Consider the following 23,220-nt stretch of genomic DNA (forward strand, 5'->3'; position numbering starts at 1 on the left):
CAGCCGGGACTGGGGACAGAGGCCTTCCGGCCTGAGCAACCTGGACAGGGGGCCCAAGCCACTTAGGGTCGAAATCTACAAACGGATGATGCAGAACATGCTTTGCTCAGGAAACTACCAGATTGACTGGAGATACGGGGTTAAAGAAAGTTTAGGAAAATTCAAGAATTACAAATGATTTATCCTCTCTCAATTCTTCTTCCCAGAAAAGTTTTGGGGTGGGGGAAGCTCAGGTCCCTGGGAGTCCCTGGTCTTCTCATCTTCGAGCAGCGGTAATTCCATACACTTTAGCAATTCCGACCTCTTTCCTCCCTCCCTCCCACAAAACCCACCTCCCTGCCATCTGTAGGGCAACCAAGTGTTCTGATGCCGCCTTCGGAACTTCCGCCCTTGATTTATATTAAGACTAACATTTAACATCTGTTGGTTAAATCACTGCTATGAAAATAGAGCCAATCTCTGATGATAAAGGCATTCAGGGCATTTGTTTCCTGGACTAGTCTTATTTCCCTGCTCATTTCACTAGGGTTCACATATCTAACTTCTCATCCCCTTTCAACTCACCCCTGATTTTGTTGGTAATGGTGACTAAGCCTCTTTGCCTCTGATTACCCCAGATATGGACAACAGACCTGTGACCCTGATAAAAGGCAGGCCTGGAGACATGGAGTTCCTGCTTCCCATCCCACACCCGTCCTGCCCTATCGACTTAAGGTTCAAACTGAAGCTTAAGGATGTGATGCCTGGAGCCCCAGCAGCCATCTTATACACGAGAGGGGGTGAGCCCGCGGCCTGTGGTGAAAGGGTAACAGGGTAAGGAAGGCCGAGAGGAAGGAAAGGAAGATCTCCAGACACACTGGAGACCTACTTCCTGCAGTATTTTGGTTTTCCAAAATTGTTAGTTCAAAACTTTAATCCGCTATTATGGATCGAATTTTTGTGTCCCTCCTCAAATTCATATGTTGAAGCCCTAACCCTCAGTGGATGATATTTGCAGATGAGGCCTTTGGGAGGGGATCAAGTCCTCGAGTGGGGGGAGGGGATGACCGGTGCTGATCTGATGATGAGATGAATGCTTTTATAAGAAGAGACACCAGAGAGATTGGTTTCACTCTCCATGAGCAGGCAGGAGGAAAAGTCATGTGAGGACACAGTGAGAAGGCAGCTGTCTGCAAGCCAAGAGGAGGCCTCTCACCAGGAACCAAACCCTGCCACAACCTTGATCTTGGACTTTCCAGTCTCCAGAACTGTAATAAAATAAATGTTTGTCGTTTAAGCCTCCTGGTCTGTGATATTTTATTATGGCAGCCCGAGCAGACTAAGATACCCACTTTTAGTCAAGGACTTTGTTACAAGGAGCTGCGAGAATCCTAGTTGCCTTGAGATTTGTTAGAAAGAAAACGGAGAACTTTGAAACATATTTTAAGTATGATGATCTTCAAGAAGGATCAGGCCAAAATGGAATTCGCTGTGATACTATCAGACTTTTAATTCAGTTAAGCAAACTTAGGACTTACAAGACAGAGACAGAATCTGACATATATCCCTGCCTAAGAAGTTCACAGCCAAGTGAAGGAGACAGACAAATTAACAATCACATTACAGGTTGGTAAGTGCTAAGCTGGGGGTGAGCACACTGCTGAGGGAACACCTAGCCCAATCCATGAGGGAAAAGAGTCAGAAAGACTTCTTAGAAAAGGTGACACAAAGCTGAATCTAAAAGTATGAGTAAGTCTTTGAACAGATGAAAAAGTCAAGTTGTTCCAGGCAGAAGGAACAGTTATGGACCAAGGCGCGGAGTCAGTTCAACAGCTTATTATGTGCAAGGGAACTCGAAGAAATGTATTGTTGCTGGAGCATGGAGTCAGACAAGACAAGTGAGGAGGTCAACTAGAGGCCAGCAGAGCCAAAACATGGAGCATCTGCAACGCTAGACTAGAAGTTTGGACTTTGCTCTCTATGTATATACAGTCACGAGCCACTCCATGTTGGGGATGCGTTCTGAGAAGTGCGTAGCTAGGCAATTTTGTCCTTATGCAAACATCAGAGTACTTACACAAACCTAGATGGTCTAGCCTACTACACACTCAAGCTATATGGTATAGCCTACTGCTCCTAGTCTATAAAGCTGTACAGCACATCACTGTAAAAAACAACACGAGATTAAATCAAACAGAAGAGAAAATGATGCAATCAAGAGAGGCAGTAAACACAAGATGTATGATGTTGCTGCTGGTGTAACATGGCATACTGTTTTACAGCAAATTTTTTTTTCTTATAAGTAGAAAGAGAACACGCTAAAATAATGATAAAACATATAGCACAGTAAATGTTACATAAACTAGTAACATAGTCATTTATTATTATCAAGTATTATGTACAGTACATAATTTTATGTGCTATACTTTTATACAACTGGCAGTGCAGTAGGTTTGTTTACACAAGCATCACCACAAACACGTGAGTAATGCTTTGTGCTATGATGTCACAACGGCTATGATGTCACTAGGCAATAGAAATTTTTCAGCTCCATTATGATCTTATACGACCACTTTCGAACATGTTATCTGTCACTGACCAGAACATCATTATGCAGAGCATGATTGTAATAAGATTTATCATGAGGAATTAACTCACTTGATTATGGAGGCCGAGAAGTCCCATGATCTGCCATCTGCAAGCTGGAGGGCCAGGAAAGCCGGTACCGTATTTTGAAGGTCCGATAGCTGGGAAGCCGATAGTGTAGATTCCAGTCCAGGTTAGAAGGCCTGAGAACCAGGAGCACCAAGGGCAGAAAATGAATGTCTCAGCTGAACAGGGAGGCAGGAAGAGAATTCCACCTTCCTCCACTGTTTTGTTCTACTCAGGCCTTCAGGGGATTGGACGAGGCTCCCCCACATTGGGAAGGGCCATCTGTTTCACTCAGTCTACTGGTTCACCGATTCAAATCCTAATCTCTTCCAAAGATCCTCACAGATACACCCAGAAATAATGGTTAACCAGATATCTGGACATCCCATGGCCCAGTCAAGTCGATACATATAATTAACCATCACGGAGGGAAAGAAAGGAAGACATTGAATTCAAATCAGTTAGTCCCAGACTTCTACATCGCATGGACCGATGAAATGAAAACAAAAACAAAACCCACAGGGAACCCCCATATAGTGGAGTAGCATGGTTGCCAGTACAGACTTTATACATCAGCTTCTGGCTTCCAGAGAAAGTCTCATTCAATGTGCAGAATTTGGGGGAATTCTTTTCATTCTGAACACTATCCCATGAGGCTCCACCGAGTGAGGAGAAAAGCATGTGATTTCTATGCCACCTATGGCAGCCAGGTGCCAGCACAGTTAGGCCTCAGGCAGTGACGCTTTCCAGCCGTAAGGCAGACTGGGGATCAGGACGGCTCAGCGACAAAGCTGGACTGCTTTGCAAGGCCTTCAGTGGAGGGTGTTAACAATCTATTTTGAGCATTATGACTTTTCTGAATGCTAAAGATATCCCTATTCGAATATAAGTTAAAATATCAGCTATCATATAGGGATTATCTATTTCTCTTCCCAACTCTGAAATAGCATGGATAATGGACTTGACGTAATTAAGTGCTGAAATTTTAGACAGCAAACATTGAGGAGTGGAGATAGGCTTATTTAGGGGTGAGAAAATATTCTAAACCATTTACTTTGACAGCATTCCAAGTCCTTTGGGCGAGGCAGCAGAGTAGAGGACACCAGAACACAGTGGTTTGGGTCAAAACTGGCTCCACTACCGAGCATCTGGGTCACGTTGGGCAAGTGACTTCTCCGTGCTAGGTTTCCTCCTCTGCAAAAAGGGATGATAATAATAATACAGCTAATCATACGCTTATTGTAGCAATTCATTTAATATGTATACTTAGAATAGTGTCCGGTATGTTGTAAGCATGATGAAATGCAGGCTGTTATTTAATCAACAATAAAAACTTGTCTCTCTCTTGCCAGCATAGATGAAGTAGTTTTAATGTTGACGTGGACTGTTGGGGTTCTGAGTGGATCCATTTCGTCTGCTTTGTCCCCATCCCCCAGCCGCTAGGAGTGTTGGCTGCTAATGGCTCCCAGGCACCCCCTTCTGTGGAGGACTGCTCTCAGGTACAGGAGCCTTCTTTCCTAGAAGATTACACACACACGCTCCCTCCACCCCCAAGGGCAGCTCACAGCTAATGAGCGACACAGGAAAACAGAAGTCTGCCTCCTTGCCTCAAATGAAACCACTGGTGAGGTACAATTCCCACTCCAAATCTTCTCGTGGGATCGGGCTGAAGCCAAAGCCCAGCTGCCATCATGTCCTTGATCAGCCCCTTCCCCTGCCCTCTCTGAGAGCTCTTCTGTGCTACGTCATCAGGTGTCCACACATCTCTGCCTTAGTCCCTGCTTCTAAGGACCCTAACCTAAGACAAATGTCAATGTGTTACTGGGGAGAACACTGGACTTTAGAGCCAAGATCTCTTTGAATTTCTTGCCAGTGCCATAGTAATATTATTTTATAAGAATCTTATCACTGTGGCATTTTTCTTTTTAATAGAATTAGGTAGAAATTCATACATTCATTCACTTTAGCCTCGAGTGCTCGATACGTACCACGCATTGTACTAGACCTAGTGGCCATACTTAGATGACTTGTTTTCAACAGGGTAGAAATAGAACCTCGGCATATCCAGTGGATTAGGTCCAAGCTTCACAAGACCCTGAACAATCATGAAAAGCCACTTTCATTTGAGTACCAGAAATAGTTGTCCTTAGAACAACTGATTTAATTTTTATCTTAGGGACACCGTGAATTATGAAACCAATCATGTCATCTGTGCTTTGCTGAAAACTTCAAAGACAAATATATGGCATGCTTCTGGTAAGTGTATAGGATCTTGAAGCATGAATTCTAATGACCTCATCTATTATTCCTACTTTTGTTTTCCAGTTTCCTTGATTAACTTGTTTATTTTTATCCTGTTTGAATTTGTGTAAGTTGCCTAAAATTCTTTTTCTTTTCTTTTTTTTTTTTAACAATTTGGGTTTTGGATATAAAGAAGTGAAACTTAAAGCTGCAGACTGTAAGTTTTTTCTCATGATGCTAATAATCCTCTAAACTGCTCAAACTCACTTCTAGGACACAGGGCGCCGGCCACTTAGGAAGACAGACTGTATAACAGCATTCCGTGACTCGACCTTCAGTGAATCAGGTGTGGTGGAGATGTGACTTGTCTTATAATGGACTGCAATCAGTTTGAGAATGTTTCTAATTCAAGTTCTACACTTTTGTTCAGGTCCTTATTGCTTTGCATGACATTCTGGAGATCAATGCTTGGTCTCTATTGCAAAGCACCGGCAAAAACCACAGTTTCTCCCTCTCAAACATTCCCCGAAGATGGTTAAAAACGGTTATGGGACCTAGTAGACTGTTTCAGTCAGGGTCCAATCAGAAGACAGAAAACACACAGTCATTTGAACAGGGAAATTTTAAGAGGAAGAATGTTAATGGGATTAAAGTGACAAGAGTTTGACTAGTAAGTAAAGAGGCAACTGCTACTCACAGATTCCAAGAGGAGAGGACATGCCACACCACTGGGAGCCACACTGAAAAGCACCAGTGTCAGTCATAAGGCAGAGGGAGGGGAGGCAACTATGGGAAAGAGCTTTTACTGTGGTTTCTGAGGGAAAGGATGTGTGAGGCAGGCCTGGCAATCAAGTGTGCGATTAGCTAGTTTGAGCAATTTCAAGAGGCTCTGGGACATAAGTGCCGTCCCTAACTGCCTGGTACCTGGCCCTGGGGTGATTAGAGCAGGGGGACTGTGTGACAGCGCATAAAGGAGGTAGTTGGGGATAAGGGTTCTGGATTGGTTTGCGTTTGTAAAGCATCTCACAGGCGAGTTCGTTACTATCTCTAGGAATTGGCTAACCCTGGGACGGGCGCCAGATGTCAAAGCATCAGAATACAGAACTTAAAAGACATATTTCACGTACTTAGCAGCCCAGCCATAGAAGACACTGCCTGCTCAGGAGCCAAGCCCTAGGGAAAGTTTTGCTCTGCAGAAGGCTAGCAAGCGAGGCACACCAGACGTGGAAGAGAAACCCCTTTCTCCTCCAGCACCTCTCCAGCACTCTGCAGACAAGGATTAACGTTGTGCTCATTGGTAAGGGAGAAATATTTACAGAGCCCACCTTCATTATCACAGAGCAGTTAAAGAAGAGGGGATTCGGAGCTGAGAGGCAGTCAATGGGAAACTGGTACAGAGACTCAAGGACTTGCCAGGTCAGGAGACACACCGTGGTACTCAGACATCTTCCTGTTTCCAATCCGCATCCCGCTTGACGATTGAATTACCCCTACAAGATCCCGTCAGGCACTGCTCCTACAGGTGCAGAGGGAAAGAAAGAGAGCCCTGCATTTTCAGCAAACTGTTGTCCAAAGTCTCAATCAATACAACAACACGGTGTTCCAAAGGAAGCTGACTCCACAGCCAGTGATGAATCATGTCAATGTCATCTATCTAAGGACGCGATTTGACCAACATGCAGTTATTGCCTAAACAAGTAGTTTCTAAACACTTGGTGCTGGACCAGCTGCACAAAATTACCTGGGATGACTTTTTAAAAAGTTAATAGACTTTATTTTTCTTGGAGCTGTTTTAGGTTTATAGCAAAACTGAGTGGAAAATACAAAGTTCTCATATGCTCCCTCACAGCCCACCCTCTCTCAGTTTCCCTTATTATCGACATCTTGCATCAGCATAAGACACTCGTTGCATCAGATGAGCCAATAGTGACACATTATTAAGTAAAATCCATCCTTTATATTAGTGTTCGTTCTGTGTGATGTGCATTCTGTGGGTTTTAACAAATGTATAACGGCATGTATCCATCATTATAGTACCGTAGAGGATTTTCACTGCCCTAAAACTCCTCCGTGCTATACCTATTCATCCCTCCCTCCCCACAACCCCTGACAACTACTGATCTTTTTACCGTCTCCATAGTTTTACCTTTGCCAGACAGACATATAATTAGGATCCTACAGTGTGTAGCCATGTCAGATTGGCTCTTTTCACTTGGTAACATGCATTTAAGGTCCCTCCATGTCTTTTCATGGCTTCATAGCTCATTTCTTTTTAGCGCTGAATACTATTCCATTGTCTGAATGGACCACAGGTTATGTATCCATTCGCCTACTGAAGGACATCTTACTTGCTTCCAAGTTGTAGACAGTATGAATAAAGCTGCTATAAACATCCATGTGTAGACTCTAGTGTGGATGTACATTTTTAACTCCTTTGGGAAAATACCAAAGAGCACTTTTGCTGGGTGTTATGATGAGTATGTTTAGTTTTGGGGACTGCCAAACTGTCTTCCTAAGTGGCTATACCGTCTTGCATTTCCACCAGCAATGAATAAGAGTTCCTGTTGCTCCAACCCTTGCTAGTGTTTGGTGTTGTCAGTGTTCTGGATTTTAGCCATTCTAATAGGTATGTAGTGCTGTCTCGTTTTAATTTGCTATTTCCTAATGATATATGATATTAAACATCTTTTCACATTCTTAATTGCCATCCGAATATCTTCCTTGGTGTTCTGTTCATATCTTTTGCCCACTTTTTAATTGGCGTTTTTGTTTTTCTTATTGTTGAATTTTGAGTTCTTTGTATATTTTGAACAACAGTCCTTCATCGGATGTGTTTTCCAAAGATTGTCTCCCAGTCTGTGCCTTATCTTTTCCTTCTCTTAATAGTGTTTCACAGTTTTAAATTTTCATGTGGTCTATCTTGTTCATTTCTTTCTTTCATGGATTATGCTTTTGGTGTTGTATCTAAAACCTCATTGCTAAACCCAAGGCCTTCTCAATTTTATTTCTTTAAAGATAACATGCATGATAATTTTACAACCTGCATCCAGTGGTGTGCCGGTAAAGTTTTAATTATTACCTCTCTGAAGAAAAAAAAAAAAAGCCCTGGTCTATAGCATTTGCTGGTTTTTGCAGTGTATAAACTCCCACCCCGGCCAATTTCAAACTACCATCTTGATATCATTGAACACGGAGTTGGAGAGAGATGCTCACCGCTGGCTCTTTTGAGCCCGTATGAGTCAAGTCAGCTTACCCCTGCTTGTATCTGATAATCTGAATAATCTGAAGTCTGAAGTCCTCTCCTGATGTCTGTTGTTTCAATTGGCTTTCGCTGAAGGCTTTCTGTCTTTACTGTTTCTTACTGTGAGCAGTTCATTGTCTTTGGAAAATTCTTCATGAGAAATCTTAGAGGCCTAGAATAAAGGTATGTTCCTCTAGAGAGCGTTTGCATTTGTTTCTACCAACCACCTGGGGGCGCTACAGGACTGCTGCCTGAGGGGTTTTGAATTGCCGAGGTGATGTGAATTTGAACTATACACCAGAGAGCCAGCTGTTAATCACCACTTCTCAGGAGTGTTTTCATCTTCTTCTCCCTCCTCTGCTCACAGCCAATTCAAAATGCCTTACAGTCCCAGAGGGGTATGCGTAAGAAAATTGAGTTAATCAGGCATGCACTCCCTCAAATTCTCTAGCCCCATTGCATTAAGCTTCCTGTTGCTGCTGTAACACATCACCACAAACTTAGTAGCTTAAACGACATCAAGTTATTTTCTTACATTCTGTAGGTCAGGAGTCTGACACAGTTCTCACTGGGCTGATATCAAGGATGTCAGTACGGCTGTGTTCCTTCTGGAGGCTTTGGGAGAGAATCCATTTCCTTGCCTTTTCTAGCTTCTGGAGGCTGCCACATTCCTAGGCCCATGGCCCCTTCTTCCATCTTTAAAGCCAGCAAGGCGAGTCCTTGTCACATGGCATTGCTCTGCCACTGATTCTTCTTCTGCTCCCGTCTTCTGCTTTTAAGGACCCTTGCGATCCCATTATCAATCCAGGATGATCTCCCCATATCGGTGTCACCCGATTAGCACCCTTACTTCTGTCTGCAAGCTTAATTGCCCTTTGCTATGTAACCTCACATACTCCCAGGTTCTGGAGACTAGGATGTAGACATCTTTGGGGAGCCATTATTTTGCTACCACATCCCTCCATAATACGTTTCATCTGCATCCACCCTTCTCTTCTCTATTGCTGAAGAGGAAAGTTCAAGTCCAATCCCCTCCCCGCCTGTATCCCTGGGCTCATGCCCACTCTGGGGCCTTGTTCTGTCAGGCAATAGCCTCCTCCTCTATCATGAATCGCTCACTTACCACTGGCTCCCTCCTCTCCATATATGATCACGCTTAAGTCTCTCCAAAAAGCCCATTCTCCTGGTCTTCTCTCCCAATAGCTATTATCTAATCTCCCTCCTTTCTTTATAGTCAATCCTTTAGAAAAAGCAGTGCACACTTGTTTACCTTTCATTCATTCAGTCATTCATGCATTCAAATAAATATCTACTGTGTACCTACCATGTTCCGGGCACCCTGTTGGGCACTACGGCCAAGAACAAGACTGAAATGGTCCCTGCCCTCACACAGCTTATAGAGTAATAAGGAAGAAAAACATCCAACACACAATCTCAACAAAGTACAGCAAGTGGAATGAAAGAGGACAGATGGAGTACCAGGGAATCTTAGGGCAGTGGGACCAAAGACAATATGGAGAGGAGGGGCATTGGGGAAAACTTCCATAATTGAGCGACATTTACATTTAAGCTGACAGAGCTCTACGGATATTTATTGACTGAATGGCAGCAGGAGGCGGGGCTATGCCTCTTCAGTTTCTTTTTCCTCTCTTCATTGTGACGTGGCATCCTGCCCTATGATCTGGAACACGAGCCATAGCACTTCCTTGCTGCTTAGTGGTGCTAGATAGAGCAGGCTCGGGGCCGAAATCAGAGTTTCTCAAACTGGGCTTGTGCTTCCCGTAGCTGCTTGAGCTACAATTTAGGCCAGTGACTTTTAACTCACTGTTATTTGGCTTCTGCGTCAATGAAATAACTCTCACATATGTTCCCCAGGGATTCCCTACTGTCCAAATTGATTGGACACTTTTTCATCCTGAATTTACCAGCTCTCTCAGGCTAGGCACTTGCTCTTTAAAATGATCTTTTCTGTTACCTCTCGTAATACAACTGTTTGCATCTATATTTCTCAGGCCTTCCCTCTCCATCTCATTCCAGGTCTCCTCTCCCTCAATCTGCCCCTTAAAATCTGGAGTTAGGCCTCATCACTTTTCTTCACTCACTTGCACGGGCAACGCCATCCGCTCCACGGTTTGCGTTTCTATCCTTGACTTTTTTGTGTGAGCTTCAGGCCGTAGCACATCTTGGATGCCTGTCCTCTTTACATTCAGTGGGTCCCAAACTGGCTTCAGCACCCACCCCCACTTGTTCTTCCACCGATATGCCCTGCTTCTAGAAATGCTACCACTTGCCACCCACTAGCCCTAACCAAAATCAGTCACGAAGTCCTACTGATTATTTTTCAATCTGCATCTCTACTCATCTGTACTCCAGGCTGTCTTTCATATCTGCTCAGTACAAGAACCTCCAACTGGCCTTTCCCCAGTCCCATCACCTTGCAATCTACCCTCCAAATGGCTGCCAGAGCGATTCACATTTTATCATGTCCCTCCCATGCCCCAAACCCTTCGTCGGCTCCTGGAGCATAGAGAAGATAATCTAAGTTCTTTAATGTGGCCCCTAAGGAGCTCCGTGACTGGCTTCTGCCTATCTCTTGGTCATCTTCCAACCTCCAGAACTATAAGATACTAAATGTGTTATAATAAATCACCGCTGTTTGTGGCGATTTCTTACAGCAGAAACAAAAAACTAAAACATGAGGCAAATGTCATCGTGTGCCATAAATACTATTATGTGCACAAGTGATTAAAATGCATTTCTGAGAAAGGCTGTGTTTAAGGTGTAAGGAAACTTCGAGAACATACAGTCCATACCCTTGCTGAACAGATGGACACAGGCCTCCTCCCAGGCCTCACATCTTCCATCCTAGTAGTTCAGAGTCCAGAGAGAAATCCACGTCTCCACGTGTCCCAACTAGGGTTATTTCGAATACAGGTTTGTGATTTAAAGCTCTTGAAATGAACAACTTTCTTTTGTAATTTATGTGCGATGCACTATGAAATGCAGTCGATTTGAGAAGCACATAAGCATTAACCACTGTATATGAATAAGCCACATTCTCCAAAGCTACTAGAAAAATGAACTGTTAGGCCTTAATGGTCATGTCTAAGCCTTTAGCTACCCTCTGTGGTTTAAATACATTATTGCCTTTGCTTTTAAAGGACATATTCTTGCATATAAGGAATAATCTATACCTAAATCTAAGCCTCATAAGGAAATGATTTTTTTACTGACCGTTCATCTTCCAAATATGTTTTAAAAACTTTACTAATAATTCCTTAACTAAGTTAGAAATCTCTCAATACATGTTGGAGCATTAAACTGTTATTTCAAATACTGGTATGCCAGCATCATGCCTTTAGTGATTCCGTGAACTGGAAAAATTCAAATGCAATCTACAACCACCATGTAAGATTTTTCTGCGAATGTGTTAATCCTCATTCTTATTGGTGGGCCACACGCTGCATACATTTCTTATTTCCTTGGGGTATCCCCTGCTTTTGCTTTTATGACCACCAAGAGCTACAGCCTCCAGTCCTAAGTGTGTAGACTCTAATAAAATTCCCGTAGTTTAAGAACTTTCTTTTTACGTGGTCCTGCTTTTGCCTAATGCCCCCAAATGCCACAAGAGCTGCCTGAATGACCTAAACCACAAATCTGCATTCTGTAGAGAGGGCTGCAGGTGATGAGCTACTAGTCATTTTATTTTGAAACTTGTATTATTCCTTCCAAAAAAGCATAAAGATAAGCTTTGTTGCATTATCAAAAATAGATGAGAGTGCTTCGACTGTATTTAGAAAGGCTGTTATATTATCAAAAGCATGTATGATTCCAAATTATTTGAAGGGCTACCCCAGGAAGAGAGATTGTTCTATTTCATTCCAGAAGGAAGAGCTAAGGTATTCAGTGGGAACCTAAGAGAGGCGGTGTTCCGTTTAATCCTTGTGTACATTTGTTTTGCTGCTGTGGGACTTTGAGCATGTTGGTGAAGCCCCGGAGCAACGACCTTCTCTTCAGCTGAAAAACAGGGTCACTAGAGTACCATATAGCCCATGAGGTCACAGTGCGGATTAAACACAGCAATGTCCAAGGTCTCGCAAAGCTTTTCGTATACTCACAGTTTTAAAAGATATACTTAATCTTTTAAGAGTCCTATTTGGATTCTAAAATAATGGTTCATTTTAGTTTCTTGCTATAACTATTTAGCATTCTTTGGATGTACACGACAATGTAATTTCCAATCGGCAGTACTATTTGAAGAATTTTTAAAATTCGTACCTAAAGAGACATCGAGTATGCCTTATTTCAACCAATGTCTTAGTCTCCCTTAATTATCAACTGCTGTGTTCTCCATCCAGAGTCTGAAGTCTCGTGTCTCTGCACCCCCAGCACGGTTCGTGAAAGCTGTCCTTACTTTAATAAAGACAGTTGTGACTCTTTTTAAAATCTGCATTGTTAATGCACTTGAGTGTCCATTCTTGCTGGTATTTGGGGAGAGCCCTACGAGGCTGCTAGTAAGAGAAAGAGCCAGTCAAGCTAGGAAAAGAAAAGAAGATGACACCATGCACATTTAAGACACATAAAAAGTTACATCCCTGAAAATAGAGTACTATGTTGAGTTAATATATTTATTACAGCAGGTCTTTAGTCATTATTGCCATGAAAAATGTTTCATGAATTTCACAAAATCCTTTAAACTATTAGCATTAGCTTTTTTTTTTCTTTTTACGGAGTAATACTTTGTTAATTTATGAAATATTTACAGCGTTTACAAAAAGCAAAAGAATCTAATAAAATTTCTTATACATACAAAATTTATACATTATACTACTATTTTTGAGATGTCTTATTTGGTAGACCAATTAAACTATTACATAAAATAATTTACAAAGATATATTTAATATCTCTTAATTCATTGAAAACAAAACCATGTTAGCTATAAATAGTCCTTTACAGATCATTGTAAAACACATTAATTATTTTAACTCTAGCCTTAACTTTTACAAATATATTTACTAAATGAATTAGTTCAGGTAGCAAATAGAACTGCATTTGAAATTTCATTTAAATCTATAGGAAAAAAAAAAAAAAACCTGAAAAAGCAAACTGCCAGATACTTCAAGTAAAAATTTGTGGAACCAGTTTTTATGCACGCTTGGGGGGAGGGGCACCCAACACCATTTGAACTGAGATTAATAAACACAATACTTTCAAGAATACGCTCAATAAATGTACATCTGTGGCTTTTATTTCTAAAAATGATGCTCTAGTAACAGCTCAAACATCCATGATGGTTAACCCTACGCTTTGGCAGATAAGCTGGTTTGACTAGAGCAATGTATGTGAAAACATTCACCTCAGCAGCATAACGCATCTGACATCCTCACACAGTGTTATATAAGGGTTTCCCACAACCTGAAAACAGGTCAGAATCTTAGGCAAGCTCATGGAAAAACTTAGAAAATAGAACTGGCAAAGTTAAAAAAAAAAATCAAATCATATTTAACCGGGCCCCATCAGGTTTTTTTTTTTAATATAAAAATATGCTTTTCTTGAAAATTAGGGGAAAACACTTCATATTCCAAAATTTCAAAGTAATGAAAAACTCATCTACACAGCTATTTCTCCTTAAATCACCACTTATGATGGTATAAAATTTGGCAATTATTGAGACACCTTGCTTTTGGATAACGCCTCGGAAGCCGAGCTCAGTTTGGTTTTGGCAGTTAACACGTCACATCCGGGTTCATTTTAGATCATCTGAAGCAACGCTTACAAGCAACCTGAGGAAAATCCATTTCAGAAACCTTTCTTCCCCTTTACTTTAAAATAATGTTGTTCCAATTAAGCCCACAAATTGCATATTATATACACGGCATTTCTAAAGAGGCAAATTAAATTTAAACTTTATATTTTTTCAAACACTGCTTCTGAAAGCTGTCAGGATTTTTCCAAACCCCGCCTGGGCTCCTTTCTTCTGATTGCCATTTCGACACTGTAGTTTTCTTGTAATATGTATTCTAGAAGGCACATATTCAAGAGTTTAAGATTATGTTAGTTCAAGTTCTACATGGAGGCAAATATTTTAATCTACTTTGTACAGAGGCCCCAAATGCAAGTCAGCCATTTCTTTTATTCAGAGCTCCCTCTCAGAAGTGAGTCTGCACGTGGGGCAGCATTTGGGAAGGGCTGGAAGGTGAAGTCGAGGGATCAGAAAGCTTGGCAGAGTTGGCGAGCTGCAACTCCTCCAGCCGCTTAATGTATTCATCGCGCAGGGCCAAGAGCTCCACGTAACGCTGCTCCACTGGATTCGGCTGCTAGAGAGAAGCGCACACCTGAGTTAGCACTTGGCATGGGCCACGTCACAAAGACTCACCACCGGCACCACACATCCGCTGCAGCTCCTGCTTTCTAAATAAGCCTTCTCATTGAGCTTTAACATTCATAAGTACTTTCCTCTAGTACTGCATATTTAAAAATACAGAAAGGGACAAAGAATACGAAAATGCCACCAAGAATGAACTAATGTACACATTTCCTCCCACATGTGTCACCATCTTTTTAAAGTCCCTCAGCCTAGACACAACTCCTGTCTCCTGTATCGCCTGTCCCCAGGCCCACTACCCTTTTCCTCCCAGAGGCAACACCTCCTCTCAAGTTGGCTGGTAGCCTTCCTTCCTGTGCAGATTTGCGACACTTTTCCCATAGGTGAGCATCCAGAAAGAAAACACACTATTATTTTCTATTTGGGGAAAGTTTACATCAGTGGTGGTGGTGTTCTTTAGTTATCAATTGACGTTCTGACCTGACGTCGTTTCTGAATTCGATTCTTGTTGGGCTGCACTAAATAAATAAACCAGTTTATCTATCCATTCCCACACTGATGAACAATCGGTGATTTCCAGCACTCCCCACTGGTACACGCAATGCTCTACTATCCTTGGACATATCTCGTCATGCGTATATGCAAATGTTTATCGAAGGAATCTGCCCAGAGGTTGAACTCCTGGAGAGGACAGTATCATCTCTTCAACTTCACTAGGTGCTGCCACATTGCTCTCTGAGGTGGTGATGCGACCTCATGCGCCTGCTAGTGGGTCTCGCAGTTCCTATTGCTCCATATCCTCACCAGAACTTGGGAATAAAAGAGGATTTTTTTTTTTTGGCCAATGTGAGGACAGTTACATGGTAGTTTCTGACTACATCGCTCCGCTCTAGCACGTCTTTTCATGTGCTATTGCCCATAATAATGTACGGCTGACTGTAGCAGCTCGGCCGCCCGCTGGCTTCGGTGTGAATCTTGGGTCTGCCTCCTACCAGCTGTGGGACTTAACCTTCTGGGTGCCTTCGCTTCCCTGTCTGTCAAATGGTACTAAAAATGGCATGGACCTTGCAAGTCATGAGAGCGAAGCCAGTCAATACAGTCTGTTTTGCTACAATGCCGATTGCTGTGATTGATAGTGCTTTGAAGGCAGAATAAAAGGAGAAGTCAGGCTGGAACAGAATGTGATTCTCCCCAGCATGTCGATTTTTAAGACTTTGGTCCTGAGACAGAAATTACACATTAACGTGCACAAATCTTAAGACTTTAAGAAAAAAGCCAAAAGTTTACAGAAGTGTCTTCCTTTAGCGCTAGTGCCTTCCAGAACTGTCCTGCTTTCCAATGTGTTAAGCTATCTGCCGAAGCTGTGAGCACCGACAAGAAAGCTGTGAAGTCGATGCACTCATGAAGTGGGCTACATCCTGGATCAGACTGTCAACGCTGAGGAGAACAGTCTGGATCTCAGAGGAGGGAGCATGAGGCCTGGGGTTTAAGACTGAGTATTGGTTTCCCGTCGCTGCTGTAACGAATTAACACACACTTGATGGCTTAAAATAGAAACTTATTTTTCTCACACTTCTGCCGGAAATCGTGCCGTCAGCAGGGCTATGCTCCCCCTGGACGCTCTAGGGGACAATCCCTCCTCGTCTCGTGCAGCTTCTGGTGACTCTAGGCTTCCTTGGCTTGTGGCGGCATCACTCCAATTACTTCTGTTTTCATATAGCCTTCTCCCCTATATGTGCCTGTGTCTCAAATCCTCCTCTGTTCTCTCTTCTAGGGACACCTGTCGTTGGATTTAGGGCCACTCTAAATCCAGGAAGATCTCATCTTGACATCCTTAATTACATCTGTAAAGACCCTTTGGTGAAATAAGGTCACACTCACAGGGGCCAAGTGGGCATGTCTTTTGGGGGCCACTTCGGGTTGCCAAGGAGTGATCAATGGAGGCCAAGTGCAAATGCAGCAGACACGTAACTGTGCTCGCATTTCTACTGGGGTTGTTGCTTTCATTAAAGCTCTGGTCACAAAGGTCCACAGGACTGGAGAGGTCTCCTAATCCTATTCTTCCTGTAAGCCCTGTTCTCTTTATTGTTAACTTTGCAGAATGTGAGGTTTCTTGGAACTGCATATATGGCATTCGAACAGGAATGTTTGGTACATCGCCTGATGCCCAGTAAGGTCTGTGCACTGCCTTTTATATCCTCCGCGCATTTTTGCCTTTATGCATTCCACTGAGGTCCAGACACTGTTCTAGGTGCTCAGGATCCATCAGTGAACAAAGGGGACCCAAATCTCCGTTTTCATGGCATTTGCCTTCCAGCAGGGGGAGACAGACGAACAATGAATGCAGCGATCCTGAGTTACATAGAAGGTTGAAAGGTGATGACTATTATGGGAAAGAAGTGGAGCGGGGTAAGAGGGATGGGGATGGGTGGGATGCTGGTTACCCTCTAATCAGTGTAGTCTGGGGAGCTGCACTGAGGAGGTGACTCCTGGGCGAAGGGTTGAAGGAGGGAGGGAAGGAGCCATGTGGATATTTGAGCCTCTGAGGACCAGCACGGAGCCCGGTGTGGCTGAAGCAGAGTGTGTGAGAAAGAGCTGTTGGTGAGGCCAGGCAGTCAAAGAGGTAAGGAATGGGTTGGGGGGTCACATAAGACGTCAGAGGCCACCGGCAAGAGTTGGGCTCTGGCTCGGGGTGAGGTGACGGCTCTGAGTTAGAACGGCGGTGGGATCTGGTGTATGTTTTACAAGGACCACTCTGGGTGCTGTGTTGAGAACAGACAAGAAAAAAGAAAGGGTAGAAATCAGGGAGTCCAGCAACACATGGCCGAGGGCAGGTGGCCTGGCCCAGGGTAGTGGCAGGGACTGGTGAGAAGTGTTTGGAGGCTGTACAGGTTTTAAGCCGGAGCCCAACATGCTCCCCTGGCAGACTGGATGTGGGGAGTGAGAGAGAAAGGGGGTCAAGGATGACTCTAAGGTCGCTTGGCCAGAGAGGTGAGGATGGAGTTGCCGAGAAATGAAAGATGAAAGGAGGAGCAGGTCTGGACGTGTTAAGTGTGATTCACCATGGCAGTGCCATTTACCATCCAGTCCATCTCCCTATGCGTTACGATGCTACATTCTTAGCCTACCAAGTCTCCGAGCTACAGGGTTCGTTTCTGAGCGTTATTCCGTTGCAAATAAATCTTGACATATACAGGGCAAGCTGTTCCTCGATATTCTCCTCCAAAACTATCTTGACTATTTTTAAAACCTCCCTGTTGGCATGTGACTATTAGAATCGGTTTGCCATTGTAGCAGCAAGTACAATTAAATTGGAAAAAGCAATCAGAAGTGAAACAATCACTTTTGCTGATGACAAGGGTTGTCTGATTAGAAAACTTGAGAGAGCAGAGAGAAAAACTATTAGAAATAAAAAGATAATTCGGTTTGGTAATAGGGACGAAATATATAGAAGTCATTGACCTATAAACAAACAGACCCCATTTAGAGGCTATAATAGAAGAAAAGAGTCTACTTTCGATAGCATACGAAAAGACAAAATAACAAGAAATGACATTTAAAGTCAAGTGACTTTAAATACTACATCTCGACTTTTCACTTGAGAGATTAATTATGAAGTAGAGAGTATGCCAGCTCAGCACAGAACAGAAGAGAGGCAATCAGCTAGGTATGGAAATAGTTTAGGTTTTGTATGATTTTCATATTCATAATCCCTTGAACTTTTCTATCATAAATGATTCAAATAGCACACAGGTCAGCCTGTTAATATCTGTTTGCCCTTGTTCTCATCTTTTAGTTGCCACCGTACAAAATGTGAACTTGCCCGGTGCTACCCTGGTTGACAGCTACACGGATGCAGTGATTGCCCAAGTATGCCATGAGGCTTACCAGCAGCTGAAGGTCCCACTCAGGTTTCTAATGTGACTAATTTATACTTCTGCTTTTGGCATGAGCAATTTCCTCACATTAAATAAAAGTACCAAATTTGCTTATCGCTAGCTTGTCAAATGCGAGCATTGGTTTTTCCATGAACTCTGCTGAGCTTTTGTCATAGCAAGGGTCGGTGGCTTTTGCTTTAAAGAGCACACTAATCCTGCCTTCTTCTAGGTGAGCAGCTCATTATAGGGAGGGGCTGTATATGCTTTTGGGTGCCAGTAGTGTTATGAAGGCTCTAGAAGCCCAGGAAAAGTTTGTATACCAACGGGGCCATACGACTGAAAAAGACTTTAACTTTTAAGTGGCAAAGTACATTCTTTTAGGTTTACATGACATAATGTAAAAAGTCCTACGTGATAGAATTTTAATCTAATTCTGTATGAAATAATGTTCTACATCATAGATCTTTAAAAAATCTGATGCACTCAATTCACACCTCTATTATCGCATTTCTCCCCAAGCATTGTAATCATTGGCTTATGCTCCTGGGCGCCCCCGCCAGCCTGGAGGCTCCTTGTATGGTGGCAGAGACCACCTCTTCTCAATCTCCATGTCCCCCCAGTGCTGACACATGGCAACACTCAGGATTCGGGGGATGAAAATACAAAGTCCCGAGGGACATAAAAATATGGATAGGACACTCCACGTTCAGACAATCTGTATCACCTGCAACCGAGATTATTCCGCCTAGCAAAGCTATCATTTAGAATCGAAGGATAGATAAAGAGCTTCCCAGACAAGAAAAAGCTAAAGGAGTTCATCACCACCAAACCAGTATTACAGGAAATGTTGGAAGGACTTCTTTAAGAAGAGGAAAAAATGTATCAAAAACATGAATAATAAAATGGCAATAACTACATATGTATCAACAATTACTTCACATGAAAAAGAAGTAAATGTTCCAATCAAAAGACAGGGTGGCTAACTGTATAAGAAAACAAGACCCTTACATATGCTGCCTATGAGAGACTCACTTCAGATCGAAAGACACACAGACTGAAAGTAAAGGGATGGAGAAAGATTTTTCATGAAAAGGGAAAAAAAAAGTTGGGGTAGGAATACTTACACCAGACAAAATAGACTTTAAAACAAAGGCTATAACAAGAGACAAAGAAGGACCCAGTTATCCCACTTCTGGGTATTTATCTGAAGAAACCAAAAACACTACTTCAAAGGGACATGAGAATGCCTATGTTCATGTTGCAGTACTGTTTACAATAGTCAAGATATGGAGGCAACCTGGGTGTCCATCAGTGGATAAATGGATAGAGAAGAGGTGGTACATATATACAATGAAATGTTACTCAGCCATTGAAAAAGAATGAAATCTTGCTATTTGCGACAATATGGATAGACCTAGAGGGTATTGTGTTGAGTGGAGTAAGCCAGACAGAGAAAGACAAGTGCCAGATGATTTCACTTACATGTGGAATCTAAGGAACAAAATAAACAAACAAACCCAACAGAAACAGACTCAAAGATACAGAGAACATTTTGAGGGTTGCCAGGTGGAAAGTGGATTGGGGGGGTGAAAAAGGGGAAGGGATTAAGAAGTACAAATTGGTAGTTACAAAACAGTCATGGCGATGTAAAGTACAACATAATGATTATAGGCAATAATATTGTCATAACTATGTACAGTGTCTGATGGATACTAGACTTATCAGGGTGATCACTTTGTGAGTTATATAAATGTCTAATCACTATGTTGTACACCTGAAACTAATATCATATGCCAACTATAATTTAAAATTGTTTTAAATTATTTTAAAAAAGAAAATCTATATCGAAAGGTTATTTTCTTTTTTGAGTAAATTTCACAGATCATAATATAGATCCATTACTGTCTCAAAATACAAACCTCTACGAAAGAATGCTCACTTATACCTGGCCCAGTTCCATTCTGCTAGGCTCTATGAGAATAAGGGGATAGATACATTACAGCAAGTTCTTCTAATGGTGTCCCCTTCAACATGCCTTGTCACACAATGATTATTATTATTACCTTTATACATTCAGAAATTAATGCTCTAAATTATTTGGATTTCAAGAATTTCTCCAAGTACAAATGGGTGAGGTGAGATTATAGAATCACAGAAATTACTAAAACTTCCTAAGTACTAGTGGTTTAAAAATAAAGCCACGATAAATACAGAAAAGGCTTCATGTATACGACAAACAGTGCTCATCTATATAATATCGTTTTTAATTAGAAAAGGGACATGTCCTCTGTAAGAACAGTTAGAACACTGGAACAATTCCCATTTCCTCTTTACTTGATATTCCACTCACTAGAACCACTGCTAAATAAATGCCCTCAACATGCTTCTCAAATCCCAAACTAAACAAGTGAATGTTCTCCAGTGCTGGAATCTGTCACTTTCCAAAAGATCACACACTTCAACCATTACTAAATTGCAAGAGCCTTTCATGAACGCAGCAGAGACCTTGAAACGAGAGTGCCAGCTTGAACCGGGCATCTCCCCAATGAGGAGAGCGAGCACAGACTGGCGTGCGGCCAGCTGCCTGAGTGGAATAAACAATCCAAGAGACAGACTGCAGCACCAGGGGCTCCTGCTGTTGCCCAACGATTTCTAGCAGGATTAAAGCTGGCACTTACGCAAGACTGGCCTGTGAGAACAGGTAGTCGACCATCCAAATCACACGGAAATGTGCAAACCTTTACAGTGAGCAGTCACGAACACTGAATAGCACTTAGAACAAATCACTAAATGGAGGTACGTTCTGAGCCTTTACAAAGAGGTTGCATTTTCCTTCTGACTTTGGATGGGGGTGGAGGGGGGACTGGAAAGCTTCGGTGTGTCTTTTAATGCTTCAAAAATCATTGTTTCCGTTTTTGAATGAGAAATGGCCAATTGAATGTACTGTCCACTGACAGAGCGATTATCTTTATTTTAGAGGTAAAGACCCTCGGGAAAAAGCACTCTGATGTTAGTTGACCTAGTACATACTCCCGAACCAGACAGCAGAAAATGTTGTTGTTTTTTTTTTCCAATGATGTGTCATAACTTCTGGTGATTAAAGGAAATCCTATCAAAACTCGGAAATTTCCCAGAGCTTTTTAAATCAGTTGACATTTTAGTGAAAAAAATATCATTCATGTTGACAAAAGAATGTAAGTTTAACCCCAATGAAAATCAATGGTTTAGTAATAAAAAAGAATTTTTCATTAAAATTGTGTTTAAAAGCAAGTGTGACTTTTTAGTATTTTTCCCCCTCATGATATTTTTAAAAAGTACCAAATCCCATGATCAAAGTCCAGAAGTAATACTCTTCGCCATCACTGTCTTCTACCAATGCCATTTCACTTACCTGTTGCTTGATTCTGGGGTTCCATCTAATGTAGTAATTCACCCATAGTTCCAAGTGACGCATACTGGCAACTGGATATAAAACTCGATTGACTTCTTTAGTATAGAAGGGATTTTTGAATGCGTCTTTATTACTGTTTATCAGCGACCATAAAGAAACTGTTCTTTCTGCAACTTTCTAGAGGGAAGGAGAAAGTGGAAAGCGTAAGTAAAACACACAAGTACACAAACCATTCCACAGCCTGTGGCAATACAGTTGAACATCAACTTGAATCACACATTTACATTATCCCCATAATAGCTCAAAAAGCCTCATGGGCCAGTGAGTGCTCTGCAGCCACTTACTGATATTTGCATAGCTAATGGCCTAGCTTAAGAGCCACTATTTCTGCTGGAGGATAGAGGTGCAAGATGCTATAACATTAAATGCAATTCACTGATCTAAGAAAACTATTTCTAGCTAGGTAAAACATTTATGAACAGCTGAGCAGTATATTCTTTTTAATTCAGCAATCCTATCAACTTTTTCCATTTTTGTATTTGTTAGAACTATGAAATCTTAACCTGTGTCCACTTGACAGTAGGCATCTAGATATATAGTTGTTTTAATCAAACATCCAGGTGTGTAATCTACATCATGCCAACACAGAGATATCTGAAAACAGCTGAGTAACCGACTTTACCGAATCTTCACTTTTTAGTCTGACATCCATCATCTCATACAAATATTCACATTTTCACTGTTTTTTTTTTTTAAATTCTAGATTTTTACCGATTTCGACCATAAACTAGAGAAAAATCAAAGCTTGGGAAAATAAAAATACAAATATGAAAATTACCAAAGGCAGGATTTAAAACTCTTACCACTAATCACTTCAATAAAAAGGACCAATGAGCTAAAACTGGAAGCTAAAAAGAGCAACTTGAAATAAGTGACTGAAGAAATTTCTTTAATATATATACTTCGTTAATGTGAACAATAATAACGGCACATTATTTGGCCTGCGTTGGAATCTGCCTAAAACTTTATCTGTATGTTTGTGATGCCACAATCTATATTGCATTGTTTATTTGCATGCTGGTTTTCATTTTTATACATGCACATAGTTTAAAAAATCAAATCACTTGACAAGGTTTCTTATGAAGAAAAAGCAGCCTCTCACCTCTCTCCCTAGAAGCAACTGTGTTTGATTTCTAAAACTGATTGATTTGCTTATTTGGTACTTACCTACAGATCTCTAAATAACCTGTTGGCTATCCAGTTATAGGCATTAACTACGACACTGCCACACTGAGAATGTCATCCCTCCATCCTGCCACAGGCACACACTTTCCATCCTGCCTGTATTCTCAATATATAGCGTAGCTTTGATCACATTGATATTTAGCATTTAGATTCCCATGACAAAGCCAGTGCTGTCCCCAGGCAAGACAAGTAGTTACTATTCTGTGATTTTTTTTTTCCTGTACTACTTTTTTCTTGTCCCTTCATTTCACAACTGTCTATTCTGCT

The 23,220-nt window shown here is 41.8% G+C and overlaps 1 protein-coding gene and 1 long non-coding RNA gene across 5 annotated transcripts in view; one reads left to right on the top strand and one right to left on the bottom strand.

Moving 5' to 3' along the window:
• LOC107196241 overlaps window positions 1–1,183 on the top strand; it is a 2,928-nt gene extending 1,745 nt beyond the window's left edge. Inside the window, exons 2-3 of one of the 2 annotated variants that reach the window (XR_001517620.2) lie at window positions 618–779; window positions 1,126–1,183. This is a non-coding gene — a long non-coding RNA (uncharacterized LOC107196241). Of the gene's footprint in view, window positions 1–617; window positions 814–1,125 lie in introns of both variants that reach the window. The other variant, XR_001517619.2, reaches the window with a different exon arrangement.
• An 11,532-nt stretch (window positions 1,184–12,715) lies between these two features.
• The window catches only part of MTM1 (myotubularin 1), an 88,705-nt gene continuing 78,200 nt past the window's right edge, over window positions 12,716–23,220 (bottom strand). For 2 of the 3 annotated variants that reach the window (XM_025051649.1, XM_006905506.2), the window contains exons 14-15: window positions 21,709–21,885; window positions 12,716–14,431 (exon numbers count right to left, since the gene is read on the bottom strand). In XM_025051649.1, coding sequence (XP_024907417.1) covers window positions 14,264–14,431; window positions 21,709–21,885 — 345 coding nt within the window. In that variant the 3' untranslated portion in view covers window positions 12,716–14,263. The remainder of the gene's footprint in view (window positions 14,432–21,708; window positions 21,886–23,220) is intronic. The other variant, XM_006905507.3, reaches the window with a different exon arrangement.

The sequence above is a fragment of the Pteropus alecto genome, unplaced genomic scaffold, assembly GCF_000325575.1.
Source record: "Pteropus alecto unplaced genomic scaffold, ASM32557v1 scaffold341, whole genome shotgun sequence".
Classification (NCBI taxonomy): Eukaryota; Metazoa; Chordata; class Mammalia; order Chiroptera; family Pteropodidae; genus Pteropus; species Pteropus alecto.